This window comes from Macaca nemestrina, chromosome 12 (genome assembly GCF_043159975.1).
Source record: "Macaca nemestrina isolate mMacNem1 chromosome 12, mMacNem.hap1, whole genome shotgun sequence".
NCBI lineage: Eukaryota > Metazoa > Chordata > Mammalia > Primates > Cercopithecidae > Macaca > Macaca nemestrina.
This window is the reverse complement of record NC_092136.1, coordinates 133681263-133697133: the sequence shown is the minus strand read 5'-3', so window position 1 is coordinate 133697133 and position 15871 is coordinate 133681263. Positions and strand designations below refer to the sequence as shown.

General features: G+C 49.6%; 1 protein-coding gene across 3 annotated transcripts in view; it reads right to left on the bottom strand.

The window, feature by feature from the left end:
- LOC105476146 (galactosidase beta 1 like 3) overlaps positions 1 to 9575 on the bottom strand; it is a 41139-nt gene extending 31564 nt beyond the window's left edge. For 2 of the 3 annotated variants that reach the window (XM_011731798.3, XM_011731799.3), the window contains exons 1-7: positions 9226 to 9575; positions 8549 to 8674; positions 8137 to 8349; positions 4547 to 4615; positions 3919 to 4014; positions 1690 to 1798; positions 1172 to 1264 (exon numbers count right to left, since the gene is read on the bottom strand). In XM_011731798.3, coding sequence (XP_011730100.2) covers positions 1172 to 1264; positions 1690 to 1798; positions 3919 to 4014; positions 4547 to 4615; positions 8137 to 8349; positions 8549 to 8674; positions 9226 to 9248 — 729 coding nt within the window. In that variant the 5' untranslated portion in view covers positions 9249 to 9575. The remainder of the gene's footprint in view (positions 1 to 1171; positions 1265 to 1689; positions 1799 to 3918; positions 4015 to 4546; positions 4616 to 8136; positions 8350 to 8548; positions 8675 to 9225) is intronic. The other variant, XM_011731801.3, reaches the window with a different exon arrangement.
- Between the last annotated feature and the right edge of the window lie 6296 nt (positions 9576 to 15871).

The window sequence follows — 15871 nt, the reverse complement described above, 5'->3', positions numbered from 1 at the left end:
CTGCAGAGGCAAGGGTGGAGTCAGGACGGCTCAGGCCCACCGTGCAGCCCTGCACCCTGCTTGGCAGCCCAAGGAGGGGTTCAGTTGAGACTGAACTCTCATCAGCTTCCTGAATGTGGGAAGTCAGGGGCCAGCAGCGGCTGAGCCACCAGGAAGGACAGCAGGCAGAACTGCAGTTATTCCCTGGCCTGAGACGTCCCTCCATGAAGCAGCAAGGGGGACAGAAGAGATGACGTTTGTCTTACAGGCCAGAAAGCTTCAAGCTGAGAGTCACATCACGAAATTCTTGAAGCGTTATTTACAGTGGAGGAAGATTCACTAACCCCAGCTTTAATGAGAACCGTGGGTCACAGAGATAGGAAGCAGAAAGGAACAGCCCTTTAACGCCACGTTCTGTCTTCTAATAAAGTTATTTAAGTACATAGTGATTGTCCTGACTGCTGTGCATTCACAGAGAAAATGAACTTGATCTACAGTTGAACCTTGAACACCACAGGTTTGAACTGTGCGGATCCACTTATACTCGGAATTTTTTCAATACAAGTTAACTCCCCTGCCTCCCCTGCCACCTCCTCCACCTCTTCTGCCACCCCTGAGTCAGCAAAACCAACTCCTCCTCCTCCACTTCTTCTGCCACCCCTGAGTCAGCAAAACCAACTCCTCCTCCTCCACCTCTTCTGCCACCCCTGAGTCAACAAAACCAACTCCTCCTCCTCCACCTCTTCCTCCCCCTCAGCCTGCTTAACATGAAGATGAGGATAAAGACCTTTACCATGATCCATTTCTGCTTAATGAGAAGTCAATATATTTTCTGTTACTTATTATTTCCTTAGTAACATTTTCTTTTCTGAAGCTTACTTTATTGTAAGAATACAGTATATAATAGATATACAAAACCTGCATTAATCAACTGTTTATTATCGGTAAGGCTTCCAGTCAACAGTAGACTATTAGTGACTACATTTTGAGGGAGTCAAAAGTTATATGCAACCTTTCAGCCACGCAGTGGGCCAGCACCCCTCAGCACCTCGTGTGCACAGGCCAGTATTCTCAGAATGCACAGTGCCCAGCCCAATCACCCATGCATCCAGGAATCAGAAAAGCACACCAGAAAAGAGACAGATGGAGGAAGGAGGCATGTAAACATGGGGCCAAACCAAGGCCCTCTTACCTTGTGGAGATACGGCATGTAGGTTTTATCCTTATTGAATGAGCCATATTCATTCTCCACTTGCACGGCGATGACAGGGCCTCCCTGGCGGTACTGAGAGACAAGCAGAGGAGGGTTAAAGAGTGAGGCTATTTGGGGCAAAAGCCTGGAGCCTCTGGGCTTGCTGCTAAAGGCTGCACAGCTGGTGTGGCAGGCTCTGATCCACGGCCCCCGCGGTCTGCGCGCTCTGCTCCAGCACTGGAGTTAGTCTGCTGGGTCACTTGGCTGCTGTGGGAGCCACCATCCCCAGTGCGTTGCAGACACATAACTGCCACAGTTTTCCCTGTTTCTCACACTAGCTACTTAAACTTGAGCCCTCAAACCTACAAATGCATCTGCTTCCCCGCCAATCCCATCCATATTCCCACCTCCCTCCTGCCTTAGGGTTATACCACCACTTTTATGTGGGTCCCACGACCTTCCACTGCCCGATCAGGAAAATGCATGTAAGAAAGATGCAGAAGATAATTTGGCTTTACCTGGAGAGGAATCACTCTGGGAATCAGGTGGTCAAAATACTTCTCAACTGCTTCAGTGAAGCCCTTGTTGGTTGTCCTCAACAGTAACCGGGGGTCTTGCAGGAGCCAGCTGGGGGAGAGAGGGGCAGGCTCAAGGTCTGAGACAGGATGGGAGAGGGAAGGAGGAGAGGGCTCAGAGCTGCCCCAGCTCGCCCAGCACGTCTGCCCAGCTGCCTCACACCCGTGGTCCTGGAGCACTCAGGGGTCCTGGAAAGATCTGTGCCTCGTGAGACTTTCAGACCATTCTCATTGACTTTTGGGATTTGAAAGCAAACACCCGCCTCCACCTCCAAAGCACTTCGAAACTTCAGAAGTGCCTTCAGCTCCATTTGGTCTGACTGAGGGTCTGGCCTGTCAAGTCTCTTACAGTCATGTCTTTTTTTTTTTTGAGACGGAGTCTCGCTCTGTCACCCAGGCTGGAGTGCAGTGGCCAGATCTCGGCTCACTGAAAGCTCCGCCTCCCGGGTTCACGCCATTCTCCTGCCTCAGCCTCCCGAGTAGCTGGGACTACAGGCGCCCGCCACCTCGCCCGGCTAGTTTTTTGTATTTTTCAGTAGAGACGGGGTTTCACCGTGTTAACCAGGATGGTCTCGATCTCCCGACCTCGTGATCCGCCCGTCTCGGCCTCCCAAAGTGCTGGGATTACAGGCTTGAGCCACCGCGCCCGGCCGGAAAAGCTCTTTAAGACATGACTGGCCGGGCGCGGTGGCTCAAGCCTGTAATCCCAGCACTTTGGGAGGCCGAGACGGGCGGATCACGAGGTCGGGAGATCGAGACCATCCTGGCTAACACGGTGAAACCCCGTCTCTACTGAAAAATACAAAAAAAAAAAACCTAGCCGGGCGAGGTGGCAGGCGCCTGTAGTCCCAGCTACTCGGGAGGCTGAGGCAGGAGAATGGCGTGAACCCGGGAGGCGGAGCTTGCAGTGAGCCGAGATCCGGTCACTGCACTCCAGCCTGGGCCACAGCGCGAGACTCCGTCTGAAAAAAAAAAAAAAAAAAAAAAAGAGCTTTTCCTTCTGCCTTTTGTTGAACACTCTCCATTCTTTTTCAGTTTATTGAAAAGATTTTTCGGTCGGGCGTGGTGGCTCATGCCTATAATCCCAGCACTTTGGGAGGCCGAGGTGGGCGGATCACCTGAGGTCGGGAGTTCGAGACCAGTCTGGCCAACATGGCGAAACCCCTGTCTCTACTAAAAGTTCAAAAATTAGCCGGGTGTAGTGGCAGGCGCCTGTAATCCCAGCTACTCAGGAGGCTGAGGCAGGAGAATCGCTTGAACCCGGCAGGTGGAGGTTGCAGTGAGTCGAGATCGCGCCACTGAACTCCAGCCTGGGTGACAAGAGCAAGACTCCATCTCAAAAAAAAAAAATTCTTGGGGACAGAAAAGTTTCCTTAGGCACACTGTCACATTTCCACTAAGAGCTAAGGCTTCAGGCTCAGGGCAGGAGCCTACGTGCCAATGACACTCTGCCTTCTCCAGGTCACTGGGGAAGTGCCAGGCAGGCCTCCAGTCAAGCTATGCCGGGAGTCACTGATTCCCAAAAACTCCACTCCCCTCAGCTCAGGCTTTCTCTGCCCCTAGAGAAAACAAAGGCCTCATCTGACCCTGAGGTGCAGAGGTGCTCACCGGAGGCAGAGCCCCAGATTCCCCAGGAAGCCCTGCCCACCACAGGGGTAGCAGACAGCAGTCTTGGAGACTCACCCTGACCCTCAGCAGTCTGGGCTGGGGGCCAGAATCACAGAGGCGAGAACAAGGCAAAGAAAAGCAAGAGGGAAGGGAGGGGAGCTGAGGGTGGTCTCACTGCATGGAAAGGCAGCCCTCCCCTCACAAAATAAGCGAAAGATCAGAAGTTTTCAAAACAAGCCCAGAGTCGTCAGAATCTTCCCTTGCAGGCCTTAAAGCTTCCGGTCCCTTTCTTCCCAGGGCATTTTGAGAAGGACAGAGGGGGCCACAGCCCCTCCTGTGTGGGGAAAGAAGAGTGGGAGCCTCTTGTGACCACCTCTCCCCGCGCACACCCTCTTGACCGCAGTACCGCAGGCTTCACAGACAACGCAGGCGCGGTGCGTGGCTTGGGGCGGCACACCCCTCATCAGCTCCGTCAATAAAGTTACTTTCCTTGTTACTAGATTGAAATTCACGAAAGCAAATACTTCGTTAGAACCACAACTCTGGGATGGCAGCCCCGCTTACCTGGGCAAGCCCCCGAGGTCCATCTCACTGCAGATGTAGGGGCCTGGACGCAGAATCACCCACAGCCCGATCTCCGCAGCCATCAGGACGAAGGCCCTAGGGAGGTCCACATCGTCAGCCCCTCCCATGACAGCCCAGGATGAGGCCGGGTGGGGGCCACACACGTCACAGGGTGGAGCTGCCCGGTGGGGCGAAGGGACAGCTCGGCCCCACCCGCAAAAAGCGGGGACTCCCACACTAAGTCGGTGGCCTGAGCTGCTCCCAGCCTCAGAGCCTCTGCACAGCCCCATTGGGGGCCTGAGGAGGAAGGGTGACAGCCAGGGCACAGGGGTCTTAACAGTGAACCTGACCCAACAGCCTTGCTAGCCTAGAGGAGCCGCCCTGCCCCAGCCCAGGCAGCCGGACCCCATGCAGAGTCGGGCGGCTCCCGGGTCTTCTGCCCCTCTGGGCTGCAGTGGAGAAGTGGGGCCCAAAGGCTGCAGGCCCAGCAGGTCATGACTGGGGAGCATCTAGGTCCCGGGTGCAGGTCCTCTCGCAGTCCTAGAACAGGACTCCAGACCCAGGTCCCTCCCAGCCACCTCTCTGCCCCTGCCCCTGGCCAGGTCACAGAAGCAGCAACACCACGTACTCCAGGTCCAGGTTCCCAGAGAAGTCAAATTTGCCTCTTTCTGGCTCATGCAGGTTCCACGGAACATAGCTAGAAGAGGTGAAAGGGAAGTATGATGAGTATCTTCTTATTTCTTCCTCCAAATTGTTAGGTCTGCCCCAAATCCAGGCCAAAACCATGCATAGCTCTATTTTGAAATAAGTTGAAGTTTCCAATGGAAATTAAACCTCTGTTACGCTAACTATGACTAGCTTTAATAGTTTCTTGCTCTATTATCCAATTGTGGTTCAAGGTGCCAATTATCCTGTGATGCTAGATTTCTTGGGATTTATATATAAATTCTTCCACTCACTGCCCTATTGTAACACCCATTAAAAGTATAAACTAAAGAAGAGAACAAAAACAAAAATGTCTACATCTGCCTTACACAGTATTGCTATGAGTTAGTCAAAATAAGAATGAATGAGGAGTTTCTGTGAAGATAGTGGAGACACAGTAAATCTAGTAAGGATACTACCTTTAGACCTTAGCAAGAAGGGCCCCCACAGGATTGGCTATGAGTAAAAATTTTATTAGGTGTACTAGGCATAGTTCGCTAGGCAACTGTCTTTTTTTGTGCCACTGGCAACATGTTTGAGTGTTATCCCCCTTAACATCGTGTTTCCTCTAAGCCCTGTGGTTTTTATTACGCAGTTTTATGCAGCGCAGAGATTTGTGACAATACATTGTAGAAGTGACTGTATGAACCACCAAGAAGACATACTACTCATGGCCTTCTATGAGCTCAACAGCAGAGCTTGTTGTATGTCGTCAGTTACAAGGTAGCTTGTTGTAAGTAAAGGAGAAGCTGACTGAATTAGAGAGGACATGGATACATCAGTTACCATCACAGCGAAAAGATTTAAAGTACCCCTCTGAGAAACAAAGAAAATAAGCAGGAAAAAAAAAAAAAAAAAAAACTTGTAAGGATATAGATTTGAACTGCATAATTAACAGGCTGCATTTAATAAATAAGGAGAACCCAGTAGCCAACAGATGGAGCATTTACATTCCCTTAAAAAGTGCATCTGTAGAACTAAGTATGAAAAAAGAATGTAAAATTTAAAAGACCAAAATTTAAAATGCATGAAACAGTTGTAAACATTTGCATGAAACAGTTGCAGGTACTATGTCACAAAGTAAATCTCAGCAAATTCCAAAAATCTGTATCACATAGTCCATGATCCCAAGACAAATGCAAATAAATTTAAAAATCACAGTTAAAAATAGTAAAAATTAAAATAAATAAAACAGAAAGCATATTCCCAAATAGCTAATGGAAACAACATCAAAACTTAGGAAATATTGGAAAATAAATGACATTCAAAGCACTGTATAGCAAAATATGTAGGCTATGTAACCAAAGCAACACTCAAAGAAACATTCGTATCTTTGAATGAATATATTAGAAAACACAAAAGACTGGAAGTAAAAGAAGCTAAATATTAACTCAGGGAAAAAGAAGGAGGAGGAGGAAACCGAGGAGGACAGAGAAGAGAAGGTACTAAATAATAAAGTAGAAAAGGAAATTACATTTAACTCAGAAACTGTGACATAGAAATCCGAAATATACAGAGTATTAACAAAGCTACAAGCTAGCTATTTGAAAAGACTAAATAGAAATAGATAAGATTAAGAAAAAAACAAAAAACAGCCAAAATACACAATGCGATGTATGTAACTTCCAAGTGAGTACAGGAAAGAAAGGAAAAATTTCTTAAGTCCCAGTGGGTTCAAAAGAAGAAAGAAGGCCAGGCGCGGTGGCTCAACACCTGTAATCCCAGCACTTTGGGAGGCTGAGGCAGGAGGATCACCTGAGGTCAGGAGTTTGAGACCAGCCTGACCAATAGGGTGAAACCCCATCTCTACTAAAAATACAAAAATTAGCCAGGCATGGTGGTGCGCACCGTAATCCCAGCAACTCAGGAGGCTGAGGCAGGAGAATCACTTGAACCTGGGAGGTGGAGGTTGCAGTGAGCAGAGATTGCACCACTGCACTGCAGCGGGGATGACACAGTGAGACTCCATTAGAAGAAAGAAAAGAAAAGACAAGAGAGGAAGGGAGGGAGGGAGGGAGGGAGGGAGGGAGGGAGGGAGGGAGGATGGAAGGAAGGAAGGAAGGAAGGAAGGAAGGAAGGAAGGAAGGAAGGAAGGAAGGAAGGAAGGAAGGAAGGGAGAAAGCAGGATGTATTCAAGAAGAAATAGAGGACGTGAGTTAATAACCATTCAAAGAGCTATGTTGTCCCAAAATCCTTCACCTCACAAACCACAAAAGGTAGTAGTAACAGAGTTTACAGGTGAATCTTAAAAAACTTTCAGGGTAAAGATAATTCTTGTGCAAAATATTTTCAATAACTAAGAAAAGAAGATTTACTCACTTTATGAGCTTATTATAAGATTGATTCAAAACTGGACAAGAATACTAACAAAATAAAATTTTAAATGAGTTTTGCTTATAACATAAACACATTTGAAATAAAACACTAGCAAATAAAGTCTAGCAATCTGTGTGTATGTAATGTGTGCATCTCTCAGAGCCAAGCAGAGTTTGTACCAGAACCATATGGCTGCTTGACTATCAGAAAAATTGTCGATGTAATTCAGCAATTCAAAAGAAGGGTGAAGAAAAACCACACTGTCCCCTCAACAGATGCAGTAGCAGCTCTCAACAAAACTCACGATTATTTCTGATTAAATTCTTTGCATTTTAAATGAACCAGTTGTCAATTTACTGCCTCTCAGCTTCAAATTCACCCTTCAATACCAGCTCTGCAATAAGGCACAGGGCCCTCTAAGCATCTTCTCCTCTACAGTGAGTGTGATGGTAAGCTTGCCACAAGATGGTGGAGGCAGGCCCTCAGGAGGACGGGGCCTCTGATTCTGGAGCAGTTTTGCATTCCTATGGTCATACAGGGTGGCTGGTCAGTTGTATACAGGTATGAGGACAACCACGGTGTTTCCTTTTAAAGGGTGAATTGCTTGAGTCCAGGAGTTTGAGACCAGTCCAGGCAACAAGGCGAAACTCCATCTCTACAAACAATTCAAAAAACTAGCCTGGTGTGGTGGCATGCACCTGTGGCCCCAGCTATTCAGGAGGCTGAGGCAGGAGCATCACCTGAGCCAGAGAAGTAGAAGCTGCCATGAGCTGAGATCGGGCCACTGCACTCCAGCCCAAGCAACAAACAGAGCGAGACCCTGTCTCAAAAAAAAAAAAAAAAAAAAAAAAAGCATGTATCTGTAAGTACATATTTATCCGTAAGTGTGCCTTAAGCTTCTGTCATTAAACTGAGTGCTCCCAAGGGCTCCTGGTGTTCCTTCACTAGACAGACAGATTCCTGAGGAAATAACCTTCTCCCTTGAGATTCTCCCACGAACCCCTATCCAAGTTTTTGATCACAGAGCAAGCTCAGCATGAGACGTTAAGTGACAACTGGACGCTTAAGCATAAAACGTATGTGCTGGAAACGACTGTGCGGAAGGGCAAGTCCTCACGCTGGGCCCCCAAAATCGGAGGCTCTTGCTACCCTGCGCTTGTCGGGGAACAAGATCCCGGAGGTGAGGGCAGCACTCACGTGGTGACAGTATTGAAGCCACAGGCCTTCAGCTTCAGCAGACGGTCCCTCCAGTACTCCCTGGGCACCCGGAAATAGTGGATGGAGCCCCCGCAGATGAGGAACCTGTGGCCCTCCAGCGTGAAGTGCGGCTTCCCCCGACCTGTGCTCGCAGTTCCGAGTCCCACAGATCGATTCTTCAGCTCCAGAGGGGTCAGATGAGACCAGTTAAACCTGGAGGGCGCGGGCGAGGGAAAGAAAGTGGAAAGGGAGAGAGAACTCGGGAGAGGGCTCGGGGGGACGGCTGAAACCCTAGCGAAAAACAGAAGTTCTTGTTAGTAGGACGTGTTCTGTGCACAATCGCGATATGATTCTCTCCAGGAAAGGTGAGGTCGCTCCCCTCCCGCCCCGGGAATGCGGCTCTCAGGCAAACCTGGGCTGGGGCGGATGCGCTGTTCCAAGCATGAGGCTCCCTTCCTGCTTAAACCGAGGAGCAAAAGCTGGTAAGATAAACGGCAGGAAGACGACGCCCACCATTCTCTTCCAGGAGAGGCACGGGCTGGAAGGAGAAAGGAGAACACTGACAAGGGGAAGGTGCTGGCCCCACCAAGCGCCGAGGGCCGCGAACCTGTGCCGGGGGCGCTTTAGGGGCCGGAGCCAGGGAGCGGGCCCGCGACACAGGCGGCTCTTCTGGGCGGGCCCAGGGCCAGGAGAGCGCAGCATGGAGGCCGGGGACAGACGTTCAGTCCTAGACCCTAGAGACGGGGCTGGGCACTGCGGGTGGGTGTCTGGGAGAGGTGGAGGCGGGCGCACTCCACCACCAGGTTCAGGAAGGACACGGTGTCCAGCCGCTGGAGCCCCCGGCCTGCGTCCCCAGCCCTGATTTTCTGGCATCTGGTGAACAGCCCCTCCGCAGGGTGCGGGTAGCAAGGGGATCTGCAGAGGAAAGCTGCGGAGAGCGGGCTTAATGACGCGGCTGGGCGCGGCGCACGCCCGGGGCGCCTGGCTGGCCACAGAACCCGGGGAGGGCGGGAGGCTCCGAGGCACGCGCTGGGTGGTGGGTAGCCCGGGAGGGCGCGCTGGGCCGCCGGGGCAGCGGGGATCCGTCACCTGAGGAGGGGCGGGGACTTCATCGCGGCGAAGCCGAGGAGCGGAGGGTCCCTTGCGGCCGCCGCCCCTCTCCGCTGCCCCCGACGCCGGGACTCGAACCCGGTTCCGCGGGGCCGGCTCAGGTCTGCGCGCTGCGCGAGTAGCCGAAGCAGAAATCCGTTCGCAGGCGCGGACGGCGGATCCCGGTCCCAGGAATGCGCGTCGGGCTCCGCACCGCGAGGACAGCCGAGCTGCGCCGGCGCTCCAGGTGTCCCCGCAGGTGGTTCGGGCGCCGACGCCTCTCCACCCTCGGAGGGAACGCGGGAGGGCCCTTGGGTTAACGCCCCGACCTTGGGCTTCCTGACCTGGGTGCACAGCCAGCTGGCACAGAAAGGCCGGCGTGTGGGAGAGAGGCGGAGAGAGCCCAGCGCTGGGCAGGGCCGGCAGCCTCCGTGCTGCGCGCACGACTGGAAACGACCTGCAGATCCTAAAACAAGGATTCCACAGACGGCCACGAAGTACAGGGGAGAGTCCCTGGAGAATTCTAGTTTCCCCACACTGCTACCTCGTGGTAAACGAGTGAGAATTAGAGCGCAGAGCTTTGGGAAGGCGGTTCCCTCGGCGGGAGCGCCTGAGCACAGCTTCACGCAGGTGCAAGCGCTGAGGATGCTTTGGTGACAAAGTAGCGGGACCTGCAGGAGGCAGGCCCGGGGGGCTGTGGACGCAACGGGGAGCTGCTCAGACCCTTACAGAAAACAGGGGGGACTATTCAACGGTTTCCAGCAGAAACTAAGCCAGGTGTTCGTTTTACGGAGATTACTGGCTGCAGGGTGGAGGCTAGATGGGAACAGACCTCCTCTCATGGTGGTTAGTAACGCTGCCCAAGAGGAGGGCACGGGTCCGGGAAGACTTGGGAGGTTAAACCAGCAGCTCCGAATAACTGAGCTCATGAGGTCGGTGATACTGGCAGGTCTCTGAGCCAAAGCTAAGCCATCATATCCCCTGTGACCTGCACGTACACATCCAGATGGCGGGTTCCTGCCTTAACTGATGACATTCCACCACAAAAGAAGTGAAAATGGCCTGTTCCTGCCTTAACTGTTGTCATTACCTTGTGAAATTCCTTTTCCTGGCTCAAAAGCTTCCCCACTGAGCTTGTGACCCCCACACCTGCCCGCCAGAGAACAACCCCCTTTGACTGTAATTTTCCTTTACCGACCCAAACCCTATAAAACGGCCCTCCCCCCATCTCCCTTCCCTGACTCCTTTTTCAGACTCAGCCCGCCTTCACCCAGGTGAAATAAACAGCCATGTTGCTCACACAAAGCCTGTTTGGTGGTCTCTTCATAGGGATGGGCATGAAATTTGGTGCCCTGACTCGGATGGGGGACCTCCCTTGAGAGATCAATCCCCTGTCCTCCTCCTCTTTGCTCCGTGAGAAAGATCCACCTACGACCTGGGGTCCTCAGACCCACCAGCCCAAGGAACATCTCAGCAATTTTAAATCTGGTAAGTGGCCTCTTTTTACGCTCTTCTCCGTCGTCTCTCACTATCCCTCAACCTCTTTCTCTTTCAATCTTGACGCCACACTTCAATTTCTCCCTTCTCTTAATTTCAATTCCTTTCATTTTCTGGTAGAGGCAAAGGAGACACATTTTATCCGTGGACCCAAAACTCCGGCGCCGGTCACCGACTAGGGAAGGCAGTCTTCCCTTGGTGTTTAATCATTGCAGGGACTCCTCTCTGATTATTCACCCGTGTTCCATTGGTGTCTGATCTCCGCGGGGACGCCTGCCTTGATCATTCACCCACGTTCCCTTGGTGGCAAGTCAATTGCGGGGACGCCTGCTTTGGCTGCTCACACATGTTGCAGCCCAGGGCTGCTCCCCACCCCCTTCTCCGTGTATACCCTTCTCTTTAAACTTCCCTCCTTCACTATAGGCAACCTTCCACCCTCCATTCCTCTCTCTTCTCCCTTAGCCTGTGTTCTCAAGAACTTAAAACCTCTTCAACTCTCGCCTGACCTAAAATTTAAGTGTCTTATTTTCTTCTGCAACGCGGCTTAATCCCAATACGAACTCGACAGTGGTTCCAAATAGCCAGAAAACGGCACTTTTGATTTTTCCATCCTACAAGATCTAGATAATTCTTGTCGTAAAATAGGCAAACGGTCTGAGGTGCCTGACGTCCAGGCATTCTTTTACACGTTGTTCCCTCCCTAGTCTCTGTTCCCAATGCCACTCATCCCAAATCCTCCTTCTTTCCCACCCTCCTGTCCCCTCTGTCCCAACCCCAAGCGTCACTGAGTCTTTCTAATCTTCCTTTTCTACAGACCCGTCTGACCTCTCCCCTTCTCCCCAGGCTGCTCCTCACCAGGCCAAGCCAGGCCCCAATTCTTCCTCAGCCTCTGCTCCCCCACCCTATAATCTTTCTATCACCTCCTCTCCTCACACCGCGTCTGGTTTACAGTTTCATTCTGTGACTAGCCCTCCCCCACCTGCCCAACAAGTTCCTCTTAAAGAGGTGGCTGGAGCTAAAAGCACAGTCAAGGTTAATGCTCCTTTTTTCTTTATCCTACCTCTCCCAAATCAGTTAGCATTTAGGCTCTTTTCCATCATATATAAAAACCCAGCCCAGTTCATGGCCTGCTTGGCAGCAACCCTGAGACGCTTTACCGCCCTAGACCCAGAGGGGCCCGAAGGCCACCTTATTCTTAATATGCATTTTATCACCCAGTCAGCTCCTGACATTAGAAAAAGCTCCAAAAATTAGATTCTGGCCCTCAAACCCCATAACACGACTTAATTAGCCTCGCCTTCAAAGTGTACAATAATAGAGTAGAGGCAGCCAAGTAGCAATGTATTTCTGAGTTGCAATTCCTTGCCTCTACTGTGAGACAAACCCCAGCCACATCTCCAGCACACAAGAACTCCAAACGCCTGAACCACAGCTGCCAGGGGTTCCTCCACAACCTCCTCCTCCAGGAGCTTGCTACAAGTGCCGGAAATCTGGCCACTGGACCAAGGAATGCCCGCAGCCTGGGATTCCTCCTAAGCCATGTCCCGTCTGTGCGGTACCCCACCGGAAATTGGACTGTCCAGTTGGCCCAAGGCTCTGACTGACTCCTTCCCAGATCTTCTCGGCTTAGCGGCTGAAGACTGACACTGTCCGATTGCCTTGGAAGCTCCCTGGACCATCATGGACGCCGAGCTTTGGGTAACTCTCACAGTAGAGGGTAAGTCCGTCCCCTTCTTAATCAGTACGGAGGCTACCAACTCCACATTACCTTCTTCCAAGTTGCCTCCATAACTGTTGTGGGTGTTGACAGCCAGGCTTCTAAACCTCTTAAAACTCCCCCACTCTGCCAACCTGGACAACATGCTTTTATGCAATCTTTTTTAGTTATCCCCACCTGCCCCGCTCCCTTATTAGGTCGAGACATTTTAACTAAATTATCTGCTTCCCCGACTGTTCCTGGACTACAGCCATACATCATTGCAGCCCTTTTCCCCAGTTCAAAGCCTCCTTCACATCCTCCCCTTGAATCTCCCCACCTTAAACCACAAGTATAAGACGCCTCTACTCCCTCCTTGGCGACCGGTCATGCAACCCTTACTATCCCATTAAAACCTAATCACCCTTACCCCACTCAATGCCAGTATCCCATCCCGCAGCACGCTTTAAAAGGATTAAAGCCTGTTATCACTCGCCTGTTACAGCATGGCCTTTTAAAGTCTATAAACTCTCCTTACAATCCCCCATTTTACCTGTCCAAAAACCAGACAAGTCTTACAGGTTAGTTCAGGATCTGTGCCTTATCAACCAAATTGTCTTGCCTATCCACCCCGTGGTGCCAAACCCATATACTCTCCTATCCTCAATACCTCCCTCCGTAACCCATTATTCTGTTCTGGATCTCAGACATGCTTTCTTTACTATTCCTTTATACCCTTCATCCCAGCCTGTCTCTGCTTTCACTTGGGCTGATCCTGACACCCATCAGGCTCAGCAAATTGCCTGGGCTGTACTGCTGCAAGGCTTCACAAACAACCCCCATTACTTCAGTCAAGCCCAAATTAGTTCCTCATCTGTTACCTATCTCGGCATAATTCTCATGAAAATCACGTGCTCTCCCTGCTGATCGTGTCCGGCTAATCTCCCAAACCCCAATTCCTTCTACAAAACAACTCCTTTCCTTCCTAGGCATGGTTAGTGCAGTCAGAATTCTTATACAAGAGCCAGGACCGTGCCTTGTAGCCTTTCTGTCCGAACAACGTGACCTTACTGTTTTAGCCGAGCCCTCATGTCTGCGTGCAGTGGCTGCTGCTGCTTTAATACTGTTAGAGGCCCTCAAAATCACAAACTGTGCTCAACTCACTCTCTAATCTTTGCTGGCAGGGCTATGCTGAACCTCCCTGGGCACTCTCTAATTAGATGTCCTGGGGCCTTCCAATTCTTAGTCCTTTAATACCTGTTTATCTCTTTCTCTTATTCAGACCTTGTGTCTTCCATTTAGTTTTTCAATTCATACAAAACCGCATCCAGGCCATCACCAATCATTCTATATGACAAATGCTCCTTCTAGCAACCCCCACAATATCGCCTCTTACCACAAAGTCTTCCTTCAGCTTAATCTCTCCCACTCTAGGTTCCCACACGGCCCCTAATCCCACTTGAAGCAGACCTGAGACTCCATACTGCCTGCAAAAAAAATTTCGCCGCCCCAACACTTCAACACTTTTGTTTTATTTTTCTTATTAACAGATACAGAGAGGAGTCTGGGAGGCCACATGTTTCAGGCTTAAGTAACTTGGTGGCGACACTTAGTGAGATGGGAGGAAACACAGGAAGGGAACGAGGCTGCGTAGAGGAAAAGCGTGATGAACTCGGTTTTGGAAGTGCTGATGTGAATGCCCTACGATGAAAAAAGAAGTCTTCTGATTTCTCCCTCTGAAGTCTTTGCTTCTTCCCTTGGAAAGAACACAGCCTATGACATCAGGTTGAAACCAGGAATGTAGTTCTCTGAAAATACTATGTGTGGGGGTCGGGGGAAGGAGTTTACCTTGTCCCATTCATTACCAGGATACTTTCCTCTCTGAAACCTTAGCTCCCTGAACATTTCCTAGATTGTCCATCTTTTCCTCATTTTTAGATTGTAAGCAATGAACTGTTAATAATTTTGTACATTTTGGTTTTACAGCCACACACTTTATTCTTCTTTGTCAAGTTTAAAGTATTGTAGGGCTTGTGCCTTCCCACATAAAATTTAGAACAAACTTGTCTATTTCCACAAAAAGCCATGTTGATAGTTTGAGAGGAATTGCAATCAACCTATGGATCAAATTGAGAATTGTATCCTTATGATGTTGAATCTTCCAACCCACGGACATGGTATGTCTCTCTATTAAAATAGTTCTTTTTTTCACTTCTTTCCTCAGAAGTGTGTGATTTTTTTTCAACATACAGATCCTATGCATGTTTTGTTAGATTTATATTTAAATACTTCCTTTGCTCTTAAGAGATTTAAACTGTTATTATGTTTTTGATTTCAGTTTTTACATGTTTGTAGTTAGCATATAGAAATGTGATTGCATTTCTCATGTTGACCTTGTATTCTGTGACCTTGGTAAACTCACCTATTAATTTTAAGAGGTTATTTGTATATTACTTGGCATTTTCTACGTAGATAATCATGTCATCTGCAAATATGGACAGTTTTATTTCTACCTTTCCAGTCTGCATGGCTTTTAATTCTTTTTTTGTGTGTCTTAGTATGATGACTAAAATTTCCGTGTTGAATAAGAGCAGCAGGAACTGACACTGTTACCTTGTCCCCAGTGTTAGCTGGAAAACATTCCGTTTTTCACTATTAAGTATGATGACAGCTATAGGTTTTGTGTACATATTCTCTATCAAGTTGAAATAGTTGGACAGGTGGGTCTACAGTCACTTTCATTTGGACTGACCCTGACACCCATCAGGCTCAGCAAATGGCCTGGGCTTTTTTAGTATCCCCACCTGCCCAGCTTTATTGGGCATCACTGTTGTGCTTTATTGGAACAAGCTATGTATCAAGAATTGTGTTTTTCTGCAGCAGTTGATGGAGGAATTTTGACAAAAGGTAGAAGAATCAAAGAATGGATTATTGGTTCATTTGAAAGGTGACTCATCCTGTGTCCTTTTGCCATCGGGGGCTCCGCTCTGCTGATGGAGTATTTGAGAACCTCTATGAATGAGCCCTGGAGAGTAAGAAAGTTCCCCCAGGTTTCTGTGTTCATTAAACCTGTAGAACTCTTGAAACTGTGCAAGATGAAGTAACAATTTTGATCAAACAGAGCTGTCGGTTTCTGTCTTGAGATTACAGAAGTAACTCTACAAAGCCAACATCCCAGGTACAGGAAACACCAGCCACTGGGGCTGCAGACCCAGCATCCTGGTGCAATTTATTTAAAAAAAAAAATCGTAATTTTCCCCTTCAGTTCCCATCCAGATAACTGATGATGAAGCAAAGAGCTAGCTTCCCAAAGCAGGCGGAAAACATCCGAAAGCTTCCAGAACTGTGTGTGCAAACTTCCCGTGCCGCGCTTTGATGTTAGTGAAGCACAATTCCTGCTCCTAAATTGCTCTCTTTTAAGAACAGCAGCTTCTAGAAAAAGAAGGCAGCACC